Source organism: Pocillopora damicornis, chromosome 2 (genome assembly GCF_964200805.1).
Source record: "Pocillopora damicornis chromosome 2, jaPocDami1.2, whole genome shotgun sequence".
In the NCBI taxonomy this organism is placed as follows: Eukaryota; Metazoa; Cnidaria; class Anthozoa; order Scleractinia; family Pocilloporidae; genus Pocillopora; species Pocillopora damicornis.
The window spans coordinates 12,962,097-12,980,352 of NC_142671.1; the positions used below are offsets into that span (position 1 = coordinate 12,962,097).

At 35.1% G+C, this 18,256-nt stretch overlaps 1 protein-coding gene across 3 annotated transcripts in view; it reads right to left on the reverse strand.

Moving 5' to 3' along the window:
• Positions 1 to 18,256, reverse strand: part of LOC113674771 (tyrosine-protein phosphatase non-receptor type 13) — a 41,478-nt gene that overhangs the window by 15,064 nt on the left and 8,158 nt on the right. For all 3 annotated transcript variants that reach the window (XM_089197591.1, XM_089197590.1, XM_027191267.2), the window contains exons 11-31: positions 17,853 to 18,218; positions 17,266 to 17,506; positions 16,682 to 16,874; positions 16,232 to 16,300; positions 15,708 to 15,791; positions 15,490 to 15,580; positions 15,197 to 15,267; positions 15,051 to 15,124; positions 14,491 to 14,674; positions 13,809 to 13,991; positions 12,885 to 12,950; positions 12,589 to 12,657; positions 11,985 to 12,061; positions 11,509 to 11,612; positions 10,877 to 11,230; positions 7,328 to 7,393; positions 4,027 to 4,110; positions 2,250 to 2,357; positions 1,786 to 1,920; positions 773 to 1,036; positions 67 to 317 (exon numbers count right to left, since the gene is read on the reverse strand). In XM_089197591.1, coding sequence (XP_089053717.1) covers positions 67 to 317; positions 773 to 1,036; positions 1,786 to 1,920; positions 2,250 to 2,357; positions 4,027 to 4,110; positions 7,328 to 7,393; positions 10,877 to 11,230; positions 11,509 to 11,612; positions 11,985 to 12,061; positions 12,589 to 12,657; positions 12,885 to 12,950; positions 13,809 to 13,991; positions 14,491 to 14,674; positions 15,051 to 15,124; positions 15,197 to 15,267; positions 15,490 to 15,580; positions 15,708 to 15,791; positions 16,232 to 16,300; positions 16,682 to 16,874; positions 17,266 to 17,506; positions 17,853 to 18,218 — 3,134 coding nt within the window. The remainder of the gene's footprint in view (positions 1 to 66; positions 318 to 772; positions 1,037 to 1,785; positions 1,921 to 2,249; positions 2,358 to 4,026; positions 4,111 to 7,327; positions 7,394 to 10,876; positions 11,231 to 11,508; positions 11,613 to 11,984; positions 12,062 to 12,588; positions 12,658 to 12,884; positions 12,951 to 13,808; positions 13,992 to 14,490; positions 14,675 to 15,050; positions 15,125 to 15,196; positions 15,268 to 15,489; positions 15,581 to 15,707; positions 15,792 to 16,231; positions 16,301 to 16,681; positions 16,875 to 17,265; positions 17,507 to 17,852; positions 18,219 to 18,256) is intronic.

The following is an 18,256-nucleotide window of genomic DNA, read 5'->3' on the forward strand; positions in this document are numbered from 1 at the left end:
TGAAAAGGTTTGCTCTGATAAAAAGATCATGATTATTTATTTCAACATCAAATTTTTTTAACCAACCGGCAAAGCATCTTCACTGTAAACTCCACTCTCATCACCACTGAGGGATTCCTGCCTTCCATTAGGGGAATCCCTTTGAGGGTTTGCAACACTTGCTGAGACCAGTGGCACAGTAGCAGAGAATAGTGAACTTTGGATCACATTAGCTTCTAGAGGTGCACTTCTAGTCATTGGTTGAATATTAGGTTCTCTGGTATCTGCAGAGTCTGAGCTGAACTTTGCTTGGGAAACTTTGTGTGAATCAACAAAATCTGTTCACCAAAATGAAGAATGAAGAGACTTTTAATCTTGCAGTTATTAATAATAAGTTTGAGCACAATAAGTTATTACAGACATTTTCAAAAGTGTTGGTTTTTAGAAGCTACATTGTAGTGTGTATATCATGAAAGAAACTGCCAGCAATAGTTTTACCAGTTGGTTTTCTTTTAATCTCTGTCCGTCTTCCCCTGCCTCAAATATCCTAGTCCCTTCTTTGCCTCTGACAGGTTGCTTTAGTTATCTGCCCATGCTTATATTTTGTTGCTTTCTCTAATTTGATGATAATTTTGTATGGTCCCCCAAAAAAGAAACATTGTGAAAAACTGTAGTTTCTGTAAGAATTTGTTTAGACAAAATATAGAAAGAACTGAAAACAAGTATATGCGAGTGAACTAAGAGATACTGTCCTCAACCTTAACAACAATGCCTCAAATAACATTTTTTGCACCTTGTCTACTTGTTCTTTGGCGTGAAGATGCTGACGATACAGACATCACTGAAGGAGGGATTGATTTAGAAATCATAGTAACAGGTTCATCCTCTGATGGAAAAGCAAAGGTTGAAGGATGAGGTTCTGGAGATTGTTTTCTTGATGACTGGCTTTCCTTGTGATCAGTTTCAGCTGAAGATGTATCTCTTGGTGTCAAAGATTTAATTTCAAGGCTCTGAGGCTCCTCATTGATTGCACTTATATTTGGAATGCTGGAGAGATCTGCACAAGAAAAATTGGATATTTTTCTTACGTTTTTCTATCTCTACTGTTACAAATGAAAAAGAGGAGGAAGCTGGGTACAATTATTATCGCTGGCCATAATGAGTCTAAGGTTTCAAAATTGCATGTTAATGAGCTGTATGTCTACTTGTAATGCAAAATATTTTGAGCTACATGATAAGCATTACTTTCAAGTTTATACCATTGAACAATATTTTTCAATTATTGTAAAGAAATGACAAAGGTGTGTGTTAGCCTCCACCTCAATGATTCCTTATCAAAGTGTCATTTTCTTTAACACCTTCGCATGCTTAACAAACTGGGCCTTTTTCATAGATGGAAAAAGGAAAAGGTACCTCATAATTGAGGGTAAATCTGACTCAAAGGAAAACCAGAAAGGAGTGAGCTAAGACAGTAATTAAAAATAATTATGGCTGTAATAAGTTCAAAGGAACTTACTCCCCACTGTGTTGGCGGGGAGTTGCTCATTGTGTTGGGCAAAAAGAGGTCATAGTGTCTTTCTCCACCCAAGAGTATAAATGTGTGCTGGAAAGCTATCAGGAAGAGAGCACCCTTTCCATAGGGGAAGGGAGAGTGGAAAGAGTATCAACACTCCTTGTCACCCACTACCAAAACTGAGATAAACTCTAACAGAATAGCTCTCCTGGCTAAAGAGTTGTCCTAACATCAGCAGCTGGTACGGTTCATAAATTGATACCTTTTGTTGCATTATTGAGTCTACAACTTACCTAATGAAGAGATAGGGAATGAACTCTGTGATACTTTAAGTTCCACTGGGCTTGTAACATTTTTGAGAACAGACACTGCATGCTCATGAGTGACTCTCTCTAAACTTTGGCCATTCACTGCTAAGATTCTATCACCTGCAAAGTAACAAGCATATTGATAAAATGTTGGCAATAATGTAAAAATGTACTCTTGGTTGAGTTGAAAGTTAACCAGAGTGAGATTTTTCATGACTTCCCCATAATGAGTGTTCAAGGAAGAAAATGTAGAGCTGAGAAAAATCATGTACCTCAGCCTAGTGTGAACCAAGGGTTACTCTGAGAAACAATAACAACAAATGGAGCTCAACAGCATTTCCTTCTCATGTTAAATCATTCCTTTATCAGGAAAATTGCTGGTTATGAAGAAATGGTCAATGGTTCTCCTTTTCTTAATATTTAATTGCATCAACTGGTGATCATCTTACCAGCTTTCAGCCGACCATCTCTCCAGGCAGCACCTCCCTCAGTCACAGCTTTGACATAAATTCCACGATTCAGTCGTTTAGAATTCTCACCACCAAGAACAGTGATGCCTGCAAGTTTGTAAATTAGATCGAGAGGTTGAATTTACAATTATGCTCGATCAATTTATTGTTTCTTTCTTAAGGCTCTAAAATTATATATAAATTATAAATATACATTACATATATATATTAAGAGGAAAAAAGGATGCATATATATATAAATGAATGTGGGGGTAGAGTCTACCTCAGCACAAAGTGCTCAATGCTGAAATATATACATATATATGGACTATTTCAAACATGATGCCACTTCAACACCCAAACAAAACAAGCATGTCAGTGCAGACAGGCTACAAGCACCTGTTTCTCATGACATAATGTGACTTTAAGAGGAAATATTGCACTTTTACTTGATCAGCAAGGCCTTTGAGTGTGAAATTCAGACAAGAAATTTGCCATTTGGACAAGTACATGACAGTGATGCATCTAGTGCTCCATTATTTGTTCTGAATACACAAAGGCAAAATATATTTATGGTCCATCCCAGAAATTTAGGGATTTTATTGAAAAACTACACAGTTACTCTAAATGATAACTAGGAACATGAGTATAAAATATTTCACTTTTAATGCATGTTATGTTTTAAACTCAAGCAGCTCCAGCCACTGGTTAAAAGCTTTAGTCTTAAGAAGCCATGGAGTGCATTGTAGCAGCTACTTAAATAGAGATTTACAAAAAAATGGTTAGAAAAGGGGAAATTTTCCATTTTTAAAATGTTTCATTTAGGTTGCCTAGTGATCTTCATTAACAATCCTTAGACACCAAAATGTTTCACTGAGGACCTCAATTTCCACAACTTTGTGTTTCAAAAGATCCACAAGATACAATGAACTGTATACACATTTCCACTTGGTTACTCGTCAGAGACAAACAGGTTAAAGCACGCAATTTTATTTTTGTTTCAGTTCTCATGTAACTATAGCTACTACTTGAGCACCTTGAATTTTCAGCAATCATGCACTATAGTATCTACCCAGCTTTAAATTCAAATTTAAGCTTTTAACACAATAACTAATGAAAACCCAACTAAGGACTGAGTGCTTTTTCATTTTGCATCCCCAATGACCATACATAACATTACATCTGTCACTAAAACCAAGAAAAACATGATTTTATCTCATTTCTCTTGAAATCTTCCCCAAAGGAAATACTCTGAAAAAATATCTGTGTATACTTTCTGTATGCATCTTTACCTCTTTCTGCTTTTTTTATTTTGGTCTAACATACAAGCATGATTGTAACTTACAATTAAAAATCTAACAGTGAGGTAGATTATTCAAAATATTTATTAGAGTCCCAGTTCAGTGGTAAAGCAATACTTTTCAAGACTTAAGCCTAAGTTATCAGAGAAAAATGCCAATGTAAATTATCTTTCTTGTAAAAAAAAAAAAAACATGTTTACCTGCCACTCTTACCAAGTCACAAAACATAATCACCATGAACCACATCAAAAGAACCATACTAAATATACAAAATTACTGTTAAATTCATCAGACACATTTGACCAAGTGCTCTAATATTTTGTACAAACTTTGATCACAATTTAAATTTCTAGATCATACAATAATTCCAATAGAGAATAAAAAAATGTGGCAAGTGGTTCTTAACAGTCATTCACAAAAGAGGAAATTACACTAAATATAGAAAAGATCCAGTACTCTTAAATTCCTCTCCTCACCTAACAATTTCCCTGGTTCTTTCTCAAACTTGATGATACAAAGTTCCCTATCAGGAGATGCCACCACTTCAGAGCTCCTTTCTTCTGTAAAACAAGTGGAAAAGAACAATTATCAGAAGTGAAGTAACAGCACTTGTGTAGTAAATGATATCTTGCTACTTTTCACACCATACACAAGCAAGCAGTTGCAGATTGTCTAAAGTAATCCTTCAATTCACCACAAAACCTTATATTTAGCAACTTTTCACATATCTTATGTTTAAAATAATGTCACAATCCAATTTGTAAAAATTTCCATCAGAATGACAAAATATAAATTGTGTGTACACCAACTTACATAAAAATTTGTGCTTTCACTAAGAAGTTATCATAAATAGAAATTCTGCTATAAACATAATGCCAAGATGTTCTATGACGTTCTGCATAAATTATTCATCGGTTCACCTTACCAAATTGACAATAGGAACGATGTAAATTATTGTGTCACAATTGCCATACCCTCTCTCGATTATATAAACAAAGCTTTTGATCCTGGTACTTAAAAAATTCAGCTCTTGCAAATTCACCAAAAGGGCAACATTTTGAAGATAATTGATATAAATTGGCTCCATGTTTTAATGCAGGAGTTCTCATTTCAGAGCAAACAAAGAAACCTGCTACCAATTTCTCTGTTTGTTTGAATATAATTAAATTCAGTTGAAAAAGACACCTGCTCAAGTACAGTCATATCTCTTACAACAGTCACACACAAATTTCCTAATAATGCAAATTACTGGTGCACCAATCCTCTATCCAAAAATACATATTAAGACAAGATCATGTACAATATAATGACACATTTAGTGTTGATAATGAGCTGATGTTTTAAACAAAATAAATTGCATTGCATGCTCACTGCCAATGGCCGCAGTAGCAATTGTTGATACACAATCAAGCAAAAACTTGAAATGTTAACAAAATGTAGCCAACAAATAATAAATTTGTTATGATACATTTTTAATAAAATAGTTGCATGAGTACCAGACTGTGAATGTCTAGCTTTGTGCGATAAAAATACATTGGGTGCTGCATGTCAATTCACTGTTGCTGCTTTAAATCGTCACATAAAATCGTTGTGGTTTCCTTTTCTTAATATTCAAAGCATTATTGTTACTCATCTAGTAAGCTGTGTGCAAAATCCTTCAGCAGACACTACACATTAAAATGATTTCAAGTCTCTATTCATATGACAAACATTTTAGATAGAAATGTAAGGGTTGAAGCCAATATTGGCACAACTTGTAAATGGGATACACTTAATACCTAATTGGCTCTTCTCAATCTTTCTACATATCAGCATAAAAAAACTCAGCCTACTGCTCAAAGATAGATGATGAGTTATTTCCTTTAATAATTTGGTACAGGGGGTTGATTGTGTTTCAGAAAACATGAGGTGAGTAAGCTTTGCTTAAAGAAAGGCAGTAGAAGTAACCAGATAATAACTGCAACAAGCTCATATTTTCCTTAAAGCTTAGTGATAATTCTATTTGGAGTGATATGGACCATTTATGGCAGCACTGGGAAGATTATTAATTTCAATTCAATAATTGTGGCACTTGATGTTTTCTTTAAAAAAAAAAAAACATACAGAGCTGATAAATTTATAGCAATAACACAAAAACTTTGACTGAAAGTGATCATGCACCTCTGATTAGGCACCTTTTACCTGGTACTCCACACTACTTGAAACAGTGCAATTCACTCCTAATAAATAGCATTATTTATAATAATAATAATAATAATAATAATAATAATAATAATAATTATAAAAATTTCTTAAAATGTAAGTTCTGAAAACTTTGTTCTTTGAGTTAAGCTCATTTCCAGGACATTCCAGGACCTGTAGGTGACTATTTAAACAAAGATTAGCCATTGCTCAACAAAACCATGTCCTAAACAATCCTCTGTTCAGTTGAATCTATCTGAACATTTATTTTTGCAAACAGTATCAAGAAGGCCAAAATATAATAACGGAGGGACATTTTAATTTTATTTATTATATCAATGCTCTTACAGTGGAAGCCTAAGGCTCACTAGTTGCAAAAAACCATGGTTTGGGCTAGACAGTTCCCTAGTCTTTTTCAAGGAATTCCAGTCCTGGAAAAAGTCAAAATAAAATTCCAAGACTTTCCAGGTTTTTCTGGACCTGTACAAACTCTGTAAATTTCCTTCCTAAAATATCAGTTCTCATTTCACCCAACCCTTACCCTAACCCTTAAGTCTTAATTTGGTCTACAACTTTTGAAGTGAATTTTAAAAATCACAAGAGCTAATTTGCACTTTTGTTTACAATTTCTAAGCTTATGTTTGGGTCACTCAACCAACAAAATTACACTATTTTGACTTCACATCAAGAAAATTCTTTAGAAGCAACAAGAAGAATTATGGTAAAACTCCACAGGTTAAAAAGGAGTGTCAGTATTGAAACACAAGCAACTTTTTTAATACTAGGAAACATAACAGTTGAAGTGTCATCCACAAAAACAAGAACAAGTATATATCACCAACAAACACTTAATAATACTTCTTGGTTGCAAATCTATATCAATTTTATAAATGTTAGGTGAATTTCAAAATATCACTTTCCATCTGTCTTTGGTATATACCACTGTCCTGAAATCCAAAATTTAAATGACAATAAAATATTTCATTCTTGCATTACCATCAATTGTAAAATCTAATGAAAGTTAATTCATACACAATGATGACATCTAATCTACATGACATAAAAATGCCCAGTTCAAAGAATTCAAACCTCCCCCTCCCCCCTCCCCCCAAAAAAGGGGAAAAAAATGTAATCAACTTGGCAACAGTCAAAAGCAATTAAACCTGTCCAGACAAAGACTTCTATTTTTCAATGAGGAAAAAACATCCCTTCAAGATTTAAAATTGAATAGTCTAAACTAAGGTATTGTAAACCTTTAGATTTCATGGCATATGAATCCCAAAAAAATATAATATGTACTTCACCCCAATTTTGGTAAAAAAGGACAGAAATTAAAAAAAGAAAAAGACCAAAAGAAAATTCAAAAAAGATATTTCTTGATGAGGTGATTTAAAAACAGATTTATTACCTTTATTATTTTTTTTCTTTGAGAAAGTAATACATTCACAGATAACCCAGAAATTTTTCCTTTAGTGACACCAAAAGTACAAGACAACAACTGAAATTCTGTTCAGTTTAAGATCAAGATAGACCAAAAGTGACAGATTAAAGAGTCTGTAAACAGATGCAAATTATAACAACATCACCAAATCTTACCTTCTGCTTCAATAGACAAATCTCTGCTTATCACTTTGTTCAGCTTCTGGGAGTTTAGGGTGGAATCTAGAAATTTCAGAAATAAATGAAACATTGTCAAAACTGGGAGCAGATTACACACACAACCACACAAAAACCAGGTTCAGGGAAAAAAGAGAAGATTTTAGCATTACAAATAGGAAAGTATTAGGGTCAGGAAGCAGACTTCACACAGCTTGAGAAGAGAGCAGGTGTGTTCTTAGTGAATTTTTAATTAAAAATACTGATCAATACACAAGATATCACCACCAAATTTGAAGAAAACAATGCTAAACCTTCTGAGAATATTGCAACTGATCACAAAGAAGCAATGAAAGATGATTCCAAAAATTCAATATCTGTTTAGAACACTGGACCAATTACAGAAACAAAAATATTAAAGGAACTGTAACAAGAAAGATCACAATCAAAAAGAAAGATGTGGTTCCTGTGCTGTTCTTGGGGCCACAAATTGAAAAATCCATTTTAAAGAGATCACTATCGTGAATTCTGAAATCAAGTGAAAAATAAGAAATGGATTGTAGATTATTCACCTTGTGCTTATTATAAAGTAACACAGCATGACAGGCTATTTGCAAATGAATAAGTGACAAAGTAATCTCACTTATAATACAAATACTCCACAAACTGAAAAATGCCCAAAATTTCCTCGTGAATCAAGCACTTGCTATCTTTCTTTTTTTGAATGAAAGCTTAGATCAAATTTAACTAAATCTTGACAGAGCAATGCTCCAAAATAACAGCTAACAAGCTGAACTTTAAATCTATATAGTACCATGAAAGAAGCGACACCATAACAGTCATAATAACCTGATAAAAATCAAATTTTGATTCGCATGTGGATTCTGCTTTTGAGCAATTTTTCATGTTACCTCTTTGTCTGATACAAGTTTTTTTCTCTTGAACCAGTTTAAAACGGACAACCTTTCTTCTATGTGCAATCATGTTTCATCAATTTGACCAGCTCAAAATAAGAGAGTGTTCTTATCTTAGATATGGAATCAAAAGAGATCTTAACTGTCATGGTCATCACACTCATCTCATGTCATCAACCGATAGCAGTTCATTGTATTTATGTCAATGGTTTTAAAGGTCTTGATTCCATGGAAATTCTCATTAAAAAAGAAAATAATCAATTGATTAAAGCTTCAGCAACGAATTGAAAATTAGGGTTGTTTTCCTGGGTGTTTCGGCCAGTCCAATATATACCTAGTAGATTAGGTAGACATTTATTTGTGCTGAGAGGCATTACAGAACAATAAGACTTATGAAACTGATTGCATCCCAATTCAAAATCAAACAAAAAAAACAAAAAAAAGAGAGAGAAAGATGAAAAAAATGACAGTCACAGACAGCAAGAAATTGAACCTTCATGTTATTTTGGCTTCTCTACAGTGAAAAAAAACCCTGAACAACAGACTTGGCCAATTACAGGTTACAAATGAGTGATGTCACTATTAATGATTTAGTTATAGTTATGTTCATAATTAAAAGCCAAGATTATTAAAGTCATTACTCAGTTTTTGAGTTGTTAGCAAATAACCTGTGTGTAAACCAAGAAAATGGTTAGCAATTTTCATGAACAAATTAATTAAACTGTTTGCTTTTTTTGCCAAAATGTAGAAGAAATCAATTTATATACTGCTTCCAAAATGTTCAGATCAAAACAGCAAAAAAAAACACAAGGCAACGGAGTAAGATCATTTGACAGATATAATAAAAACCTAATTAAGTGTGAAACCACTCACAAGATAGAAATAATTGTTAGCTTGACAAAAAGCTGCGAGAGTATGGCAGGACATCTTGGGACAAAACTCAGGACAAATTATAACAAACTGAAATCTCACATGAATTGCAACTCCTGAAATTCCTGTTTAGTAGAGTGCATAAATTCATTACAAGGCTACAATCCTAGGGAGGAGGCATGCGATAAGGAAAAATCATGCCTCTCTCCTTTGAGCCCCTATCACTTGGACCACCAAACAATAGACACAAGGAAAAAGATGATAGAGAAGCTGTCAAAGATAATGTTGTAGTGGTGGATGAGGGAGAAGGAATGAAACAAATAGGGAAGAATATATTGGGCATGCCACACCTACTAGGAGGGATGTGGAATGACCATGTTTACCTCCAGGAAGTCTGAACCAAGACAACCCCCATGCACTGGAAACCAAAGGAGAAACAAAGGAAGGGCCATTAAAGGCCATGTCATATGAAACAGAAGGAAGAGAATGCAAGAAGCATGCAACTGATTAGGAAGCACCTATATATGGAATAACCATGTCAAAGTGGCTATTTATGCATGAGAATTTTGTGCAGAAGCCAGATGATACTTTCGCGGGAATTCTTTTTCTTAAATGAAAAGAGTAACAGTCCAGGAAAACAAAAAGGGTGGAATACAGAGGAAAGAGATCTTGACTTAAGCAACCAGAAACACAAAATCCAATATGAATATGCTGATTGTAAGGTAACAGTCATAGAAAAGAGACCAGAGAAGCACAATTTTTACACAAGAGAATAGAGATAATGACAAATTTTTATACAAGGTGGAAAATATTTAATGTACATTGTACTAAGTGATGAAGCAAGATACTGCAGGTCAAGTCTTATAGCACAGAAGAAATTTTACTTTGAACAGATCATAAGAGATTCAAATTTAATATCATTCCACAGCTTAGAAAAAAAGTTATAAAATGCCAAAGAACAGTTTTAATGGTATTGACATGATAAAGATAGAGCACTTCACCATACTCTCCATTAACACAAAATACTCCTATAGCTAAAAAAGGCAGTTGGACATACTCAAAACAGCACTCAAGTGAGTGCCTCTTGCAAGAGAAGAGAAAATTATCCTCAAGAGAATGACTTTCTTTTATAACTATGCAATGGCATAGTTAAATTTGGAAGTCATGCCTATCAGGAAGTCATGCATGTGTACAAGGTTGCAATGAAACATCCATGTGACTGATTGTTCCTCAGAGTCAAAACAAGAAAGGTGTGTTAACTGAAAACATTCTAAGTAAGAGGAGGATTTTTTAGAATGTTCAAGAGTAAGAGTTACACCAAAGATTAAAAGGATGAATTAAAGACACTACTGAGTAGGCAAGGCAGCATGTCGACCATCAAAATACTTTGATGTCCAGACTAGGATTCATTTAGTGCCTCAAAAGAATGAACAAATCATCAAACTAAAGGGGAAAAAAGTAATCATGGAAAAAAAATCTCCACATGTTTCACCTGACTGAAAAAAAAATTCTTCTAAGGCCTAATATGAATTCAAACCACTGTTAAAAAGACTGTTTCACATGCATTACAATACTACTTCTTCATATATAACAGAACATGGATTGCTCAGTGAACGACTGAGAAAAGATGAAGATGACAAGGCTCTTTTTAAATTTGACTTCCTCTTCATTTTAAGTGTATTTTCTGGATTCTTGGCACAAAATGTTGATGCCCTGTTAAGGAAAAATGGTTTACGATAACACTTGTTTTCCAATTTAAACTGACCAATGACGTAAGGCATATCAACATCTCTCTCGTTGTCCACATCTTGAGAGAACTGCCGTTGAGAGGATGAATTTGACAATCCCTCAGGCAGGAAGTCTTTCTGCTGTGTTTGGTACATTGTGCTGTCTTCTGATTCATCGCTGGTTGAGTATCGCCTCTTTTCAGTCCCAGAATCCCGTGAAGTATGTGTTAGATTGTCATGATGCAGTTGATAGGTGTCTAAACTTTTTTGACGCTCAAGAGTCTTGTGAGCATGTTGTATCGACTGTTCTTTAGAAGCTTCTCGAGCCATCATGTATGATGGGCGATGATATACATCTGTGGGACCATTCTCCACCTTCACTTGTGGCTCATCTATGATAGAAAAACAAAACTTATCAGATGTAGACAAGCCTTTGATTCCCATTAAAGTAGAAAGTTCAATATCTAAATTGTAAAAAGACATTACTCTGTTTCAGGAAAACTACAAAAATGTGTAACTATTTACACAATTATTGGAAATGTCAATCATCAGAGTTACATTAAATTAAGCCACTCATCCATTGCTTTAGGAGGAACCACCAGAGGAGGAATTGTGCATTCCCCCCACCCCCCAGCATCGTAATAAACCTATCTCAATATTTTATACACACCAACAGCACTTTGGGACAATTCTTGATCCAAGATAGACATTTTGGTCTTCATCTTCATCTGAAACCTGTGAAATGCTTGACTCATCTGAAGAAGATATCTTGACCTGAGAAAAATAACAAGTTCAACTTCTTCATCACCACAAGGAACTCCAGGAGTAAGTTAATTTATACATCCTAGCATTACAGTAAGTGGGGGGGGGGGGGGGGCAACCAGCTCCATGGATAGAGACCCCTCCCATAGCTGGCAAATCCCAGCAACCCTTACATGACTCCCTATGCAGGAAAGAGACAGGCACTAGCCCATCATCTGGGAAAAGAGGTGTAGCTTAGGGACTAGTTAAACAATGGCAATAAAGTTTTTTGTTTGTACAGACAATGCCATTCATTCCATGCAATTCATTTTTTTTTTTTTAAATTACCTTGTATTTTCATCTAGTGTAGCTGAAAATGAACTATTCAGTTAAAAAAGTACCTACTTTTTATAATGATCTGTGTAAAATGTCATCTTAAGTGGATCAGGATTTCCTCTTGGTTCTATGAAAAACTTCTTTTTCTGCAAGACAGCAAGAAAACCCAAAAGGTTATAAATTGAACATTCTTTTTTTTTCTGTCTTCAAGGTACAATAACTGGTCCCAAGTAAGCCACAGTCTCTAAAATAATCTTAAATTCACTTCTTATATTATATACTCTTGGTTTACTCTAAGCCTTCCTCTCTCTAGACCTCAATAAACCTGCTCAAAATTTCTTAAAATTCTAGCAACAAGAATTTATTAAGTTTCAATCACTCAGTGTCCCTCGCTCAGTTGGTTGATATTTTTTTATGTTCTCAGTACCTTTTTGCTTGAGAATGCCTTAACACTGAATGGTAATGAAAAGAATCATTCAATGAAAAAAATTAAAACTGAGACCACTAACCCTCTCTGATCATTTTAGTTGTTTCACCTTTCTCTTTTTTTACAATTTTTTTTTTCACATTTAACTGACGTAAGTTACATGGTCCATACTACTTAAAATATAACTTTGTACAGTCTAGAATTAAGGAGAAAAAAAAAATCAAAGGAGACAAAAACTATACCCACCTTGAAAGAGAGCTTTTTTGTTGATGGCCAGGAATGTCTGTTCACTGGGAATTTCATATGTCCACGGGCCTAGGGAATGGAACAGATGTATATAAAAAATACATTACATTTAACCCCACAGTGTCTAACAAATGACATACCAGTTCTCTAAATAATTAAGAATTTTTTTGACTGGTCAAGTCCATAAAGAAGAATGATCAATGAGATGTGAAGGAAGCTGCTATAATACACAAGAGCTGAGTTTTTTAAATTTAAACCTTACTTAATATCCAGAAAGAAATATCCTGACACAATACCTCATACACAGTGACTCCACGGACACATATTCCAAGCCATACTGACTCTCTATTACTCTTCCTTGACTAAATTCAAAATCAAAATCACTTAAATTAGTAAAATGATTTGTAAAAATACCTGCATCATAAAGGAAGGTGTTTATCATCAAGTCACCTGCCTGCAATCCAACCCTCTACCTTTGGATTCTGAACTTGTTTTTCAAAAGTCCTAAGTGGTTTGAAGTGTACATTATCGAGCATTCCCCCATTTCATCCTGTCTTACCCTCTTCAATTTTTCCCTTATCAGATCACATCAGTGTCTCCACTTATGTCCAGAAATGCATGCAGCTGATAACGAAAATGGCTGACTTAACGAAAGTTCTTCAAACTAAGTGAATAATTATGGATTTTATGATTTTGACAAATATCAGTCAAATTCCTCAAAGCGAAATCAGTTTGGTGGAATTGACAATTTTGACAAATTTTTTGTGGAATTTGTCATAGCGAAATCAGCTTAGCAGATTTGAAGATTTTGATGCATTTTTGTTACTGCATGCATTTCTGGACATAAATGATCAATGTTGTCAAGTGCTTTAAATGAGGAGCTCAAGGTTGGGCAGCAGATATTTATCAGCCGTTAGGGTGGTATTCTTCTAAGAAACTGGCTGGACACAGTGAAAGCCCCTGTATACTCCAAGCAACCCTTCAATAAAACTTATTATTATACTTACAAGTTGTCACGTTTGAAGATGTAAGTGCAGTTTGTTGTTACAGGGTAATCACTAATTTAACTGCTTCAAGAAGAATTCATTTCTTGATTGTTCAAAAACTAAATTTTTAACAGTTCCTTAAATTGCAAATTTTTAACAGTTCCTTAAATTGCTGCAGATGAAAAAACACTTGTCTAACAACAACAACACACTTATCACAAGTAGACTTTCTACCTTTCCACCTCCTGTGTTGGGAATTTTTCTTTGTACTTTGTAGAAGTGGACTCCATACTCCTGAAGTTTCTGAGCTTCCTTTATGAATTCAAGCTCAGCCTCTTCTTCTGACAAACCATGACAGGATTTGTGGAAACGTGGTAACTCTTGTGTAGCATGATCAAGTGAAATTTTCTCTATCGTCTAGAACAGAAAAAAAAGTGTTTTGCACATTCAGAAGAAAGTATCAATAGCTCTTTGTGTAACTCTGAGAAGTTAAAGATTTTGTTTAGGGTTAATTTTAGGCTCATGTTTGACTTCTCATTGGCTCCTCTGAAGGCACTCAATCAAAATGCACTCAAGACATGTTATAATGATTGCAGAAATCAGCAAGGGAGCACAAACAGCACACTTTTCCATCAAGTGTCATAAAAGCTAAAAAAAGTGTAACGTCAAGAACAAATCAGAAAATGCCCTAAAAAGTAGATGAGTGATCAAGCTTTGATTGGTTTCAGATTTGCACTTGATTGGTTCAGGAGGCTGCACAAAATTTCATAACCAATCATAGAGTGCAGTGGTGCAAAACCAATGTACAACCAGATCACTTTTAACCTCAGGTAAGAATTGCCCTCACTAGTATATGCTACACAAATCACACTTTGCCCAGTCGTATATAAAAAGCACAGAGTTGACAAACTTGTACCTTGTTTGGAATGTAATGTTCTGCAAGAAAGTATTCATCACCAAGTGCATCATTGTAGTCTCCTGTCTCTGCTTGCAGTGCAAGTCCTCCAAGGGTAAATGATGCCTCCTCATGACAGTAAAGATGGCCAGTCAAAATGTTTTCTCGGAGTTGTAGGTAGAACTGATGAGTTGTCTGTGGATTACTGAAGTGGGAAAGAAGATAACTATCATTGAAATGAACTCAAATAATACAAAATTCACCAAATATTTCTCTTCCAAGGTTAAAAATGGGAAAAAAATGGGAATGGAAAAAAAAGAGAGAGAGAGAAAGAGAAAAAGAAACAAAGAAGGAATGAAGGAAGGAAGGAAGGAAATAAGGAAGGAAAGAAGGAAGGAGGCAAAGGCTCGAGAGAAAATTCAATTGACCAAGGTTTGGAAGTAAATTTTCACAACTGACTTTATCTGATACATGACAGCCAACCAAAAATGAAACCCATTACATCTCTTTTAGAAGGAGTCATTATATTAGCCTGGCACTAAGAAAAAATATACAAGGTAGAGAGTTGTTCAAAACATTACCTAATGAGAGCAACACTTTCCACATAAAATTTGACTCTGAAGTGTAAGAGAAACTTTTCTGCAGGTTGCTTCCCCTATGGGGAAAAAAAGCATTGTTTAGTTAGGTGGCAAACTTAAATTAATGACATTTAAAAATTAAGTATTACCTCTTCTTTCCACTTTGCTGGGGCATACTTGGCTAATTTCACATCCAAGTCTAAAAAGATGTGTTCACCATCTGAAAAAATTAGTGGACACTTTAGTAGAAAGTCATACCATGTAACTGCATTTTGTTCAGTGCGAATGTATTATATTTGGCAAATAAGCACTTGCATTGTATCAGTGATAGAAAATGCAGCATTACCGCTGACAGTGACTATCATTTCAACACCACACCAGACTGTTATTCCTCTATAGACAAACTGTCTTTTGATAGAGACATTCTGAAATTTTCTCTCACCCTTTAGCTGAGTCAGGCCAAAAAAGAACTTCTCTGTTAGTCCCAAATATTTGATAACTTGTTCAAACAAATCTTGAGTGGTGGAAGTCACCTGAAAGAATAATTCAAACACATTTATTTAAATTTGTTTTGGGAAAATTAGCTTTGTTGCCATGATAATACAGTTTCAGCATTGAGATACAAGTTGCACTTAAGAAGAAAGCAAAAAAATTCAGTACCTCAATCATCATCTGTAGTTTTTGTCTGTTCAGCATAATCACAGTGACTAATCGTCTGCCATGTGGTACAGAACCTGCTTTCCTCTAATCACCATGAATATGTGAGAAAAATAAAATTATAGTAACAAATTAATAAATTTAAGGCAACCAGGAACAATTCACCCAACAACATGCTGCATGGAACACCCAAAGGGACATTAAATAGAGAACACTGTCGTAACAGCAGTTTTGTGAGCACCTATGTCACTGACACAAAATGTTTTCTCTGCAATAAGTCGCAAGTTCAAACTGGTCTTATTTTGTGCAACCATCACAAAGGTGAAATACATGTTTGTAGAATAAACTTGTTTTAAAAGCCATGCACATGAAGGAGTTTGTCACAGTGACATGTACATGTAGCAGTGACTTGTTACATTGACTGTTATGGTCTCAAAATAGATAATTGATTTTAAACTGGTTATTACCATGGTTATTAGGTACTCTACTTTACAGGTTTTACTCAGACTGACTTTTATGTAACTTACAGGTGAGATATTCACAACTGACAGGTTGGGGTCTTTCTCAACCAGAACAAACTCAGGACCAAAGAAATCCTAGCAAGAGAAAAGCATTGGTAAAAGATTAACTAAGTGCTGTCAGGCTTTCAATTGAAAACAATCTTAAATTACAGTTTAGTAGGGGCAAAAGTGAGTATAGTTTGTTGATTCTTGTCCTCTGTTCAGGATTAAAAATTCAAAGTAGATTGCAATCATCTCAAACTAACATGCATTTGAACCCGCAATATGACCAGCATCACTAGAAAATTTGATGTTAAACCTTCATTTATCCAACCACTTCAGACTCTCCTGTTGGTCTACATATAATGCATGTCATTGTGACACTGCAATGGATCTTTTGTAATAGTTATCTTTCACAACATAACAGAAACAAAAGAAACAAAATCAGAGTGTTATGTCATGATTACTTGAACTAACCCCAAGTTTGGTTCTTGATCCTTTTGTGGCTCTCTTGTCTTTTGGAGCATCACCACTGACATGTATGTCAGGAACAGAGAGGACACGCTGTGGCATCTTACCCCTATGATCCACTTCATCAGTTCCAGCTGGTAAGCTTTGTTGTGTCATGACTTGTTTCCTCAGGTCCATTGTTGAAGAATATGGACGGTTGCTAAGAAATAAACAAATGGCAATTGGTAAAGAAGTCTCATTAGAGCGTTCTAATGAAGAGCAATGATTAGCTTTATCAATCCAAAGTATTTCCAGAAAGATGAGAAATGGTTTTTCCTGACCAGCAATTTACAAAGAGGAAGTCTGGGGCAAAGCAGAGTTATTCCCATCTAAAGTAATCCCAAGCCAATGCACTGATTGTCCCTCTCTCATGCCTCAGCATGTGTACTTTGTTAGTAACTCTTAAGAGTCCTAGGCTTCCTAGTTACTCCATAACTTAATGCAGCCATGAAACTGATAAATATTGACTGTTGAACAAGATTCCCAACACTACCTCCTTCTCATAAACATACCTCTGGTTCAAAACTTAGTGAAAACCCTGCATGTCTAACCTTATTGTATGAGAATCTCTTCCATCCCTGAATGCAGCCCTTGAAGCTGAGCTTCCTATACTGGTGAGGTAAGGTTCACTTTCATAACCATCAGTCATATAAGACTCAGGTGCATAGCTCCCTTGTGTGATTGACACCATTGATGAACGCCCTGACATCACTGACGAACGTGGCCCAGACACCATGGAAGATGTGTCTGTAATTGATGTGTCACTGTCATATCGATGCAATGTTGAACTTCCTGGAAATTGAGAAGAAAACAACTTACAAATCTTTTTTTGATACTTCCAGGCTGGGTGTTATTACAGCAACCTTGTGAGTAGAATAAACTTGTTTCTAAGGCTGTCACATGTTGGAAGGATGACTTAACAAGATTGAAAGAAATGTTTACTTTAAATGTTTCAAACACATTTTATTGCCTTCTAAGAAATATTGTTTTACTAATCTCAGACACACAGCAAATACAAATTCAGGGAAAGCATTAGTAATGTTACTAATGTTTCTGTTCCCTAACAGATTGTAAGATCATTGGTGAGAACAATCTGAAGGCACACTTTAAGTAGAACAGGCATGGTGAAACAACTCACTGGCTGCAGGAACTAAGTCAGGTTTTGATTGCAATTGTACTTCTGAATCAAGACTTTTTGCAGGTCCCTTGAAATATCCATCCCTAAGGTCATCTTCATCATAAGTTGTTGCTTGCCGATCCAATGTTTTTGAGCTTGACTGTGGTAGATGCTTCCAAGATGTTCCATTCTGGAATGCTGCTGAGCTACTGGGTCTCGACTGATCCTGTGACCTGGACCATGACTGATCAGGAGATATAACTTCTGACTGGTCATATGAGCTTGGGTGTGACTGCTCTATGCTGTTGAAACCATTTGTGAGGTTGTTGGGTGAAGATTGTTGGCCTCGCTCTCTTCGAACCCTCTCAAGGTGGTCCTTATATTTATCTATGGTAAATAAAATTGGATATAATTTAGCAAATTTA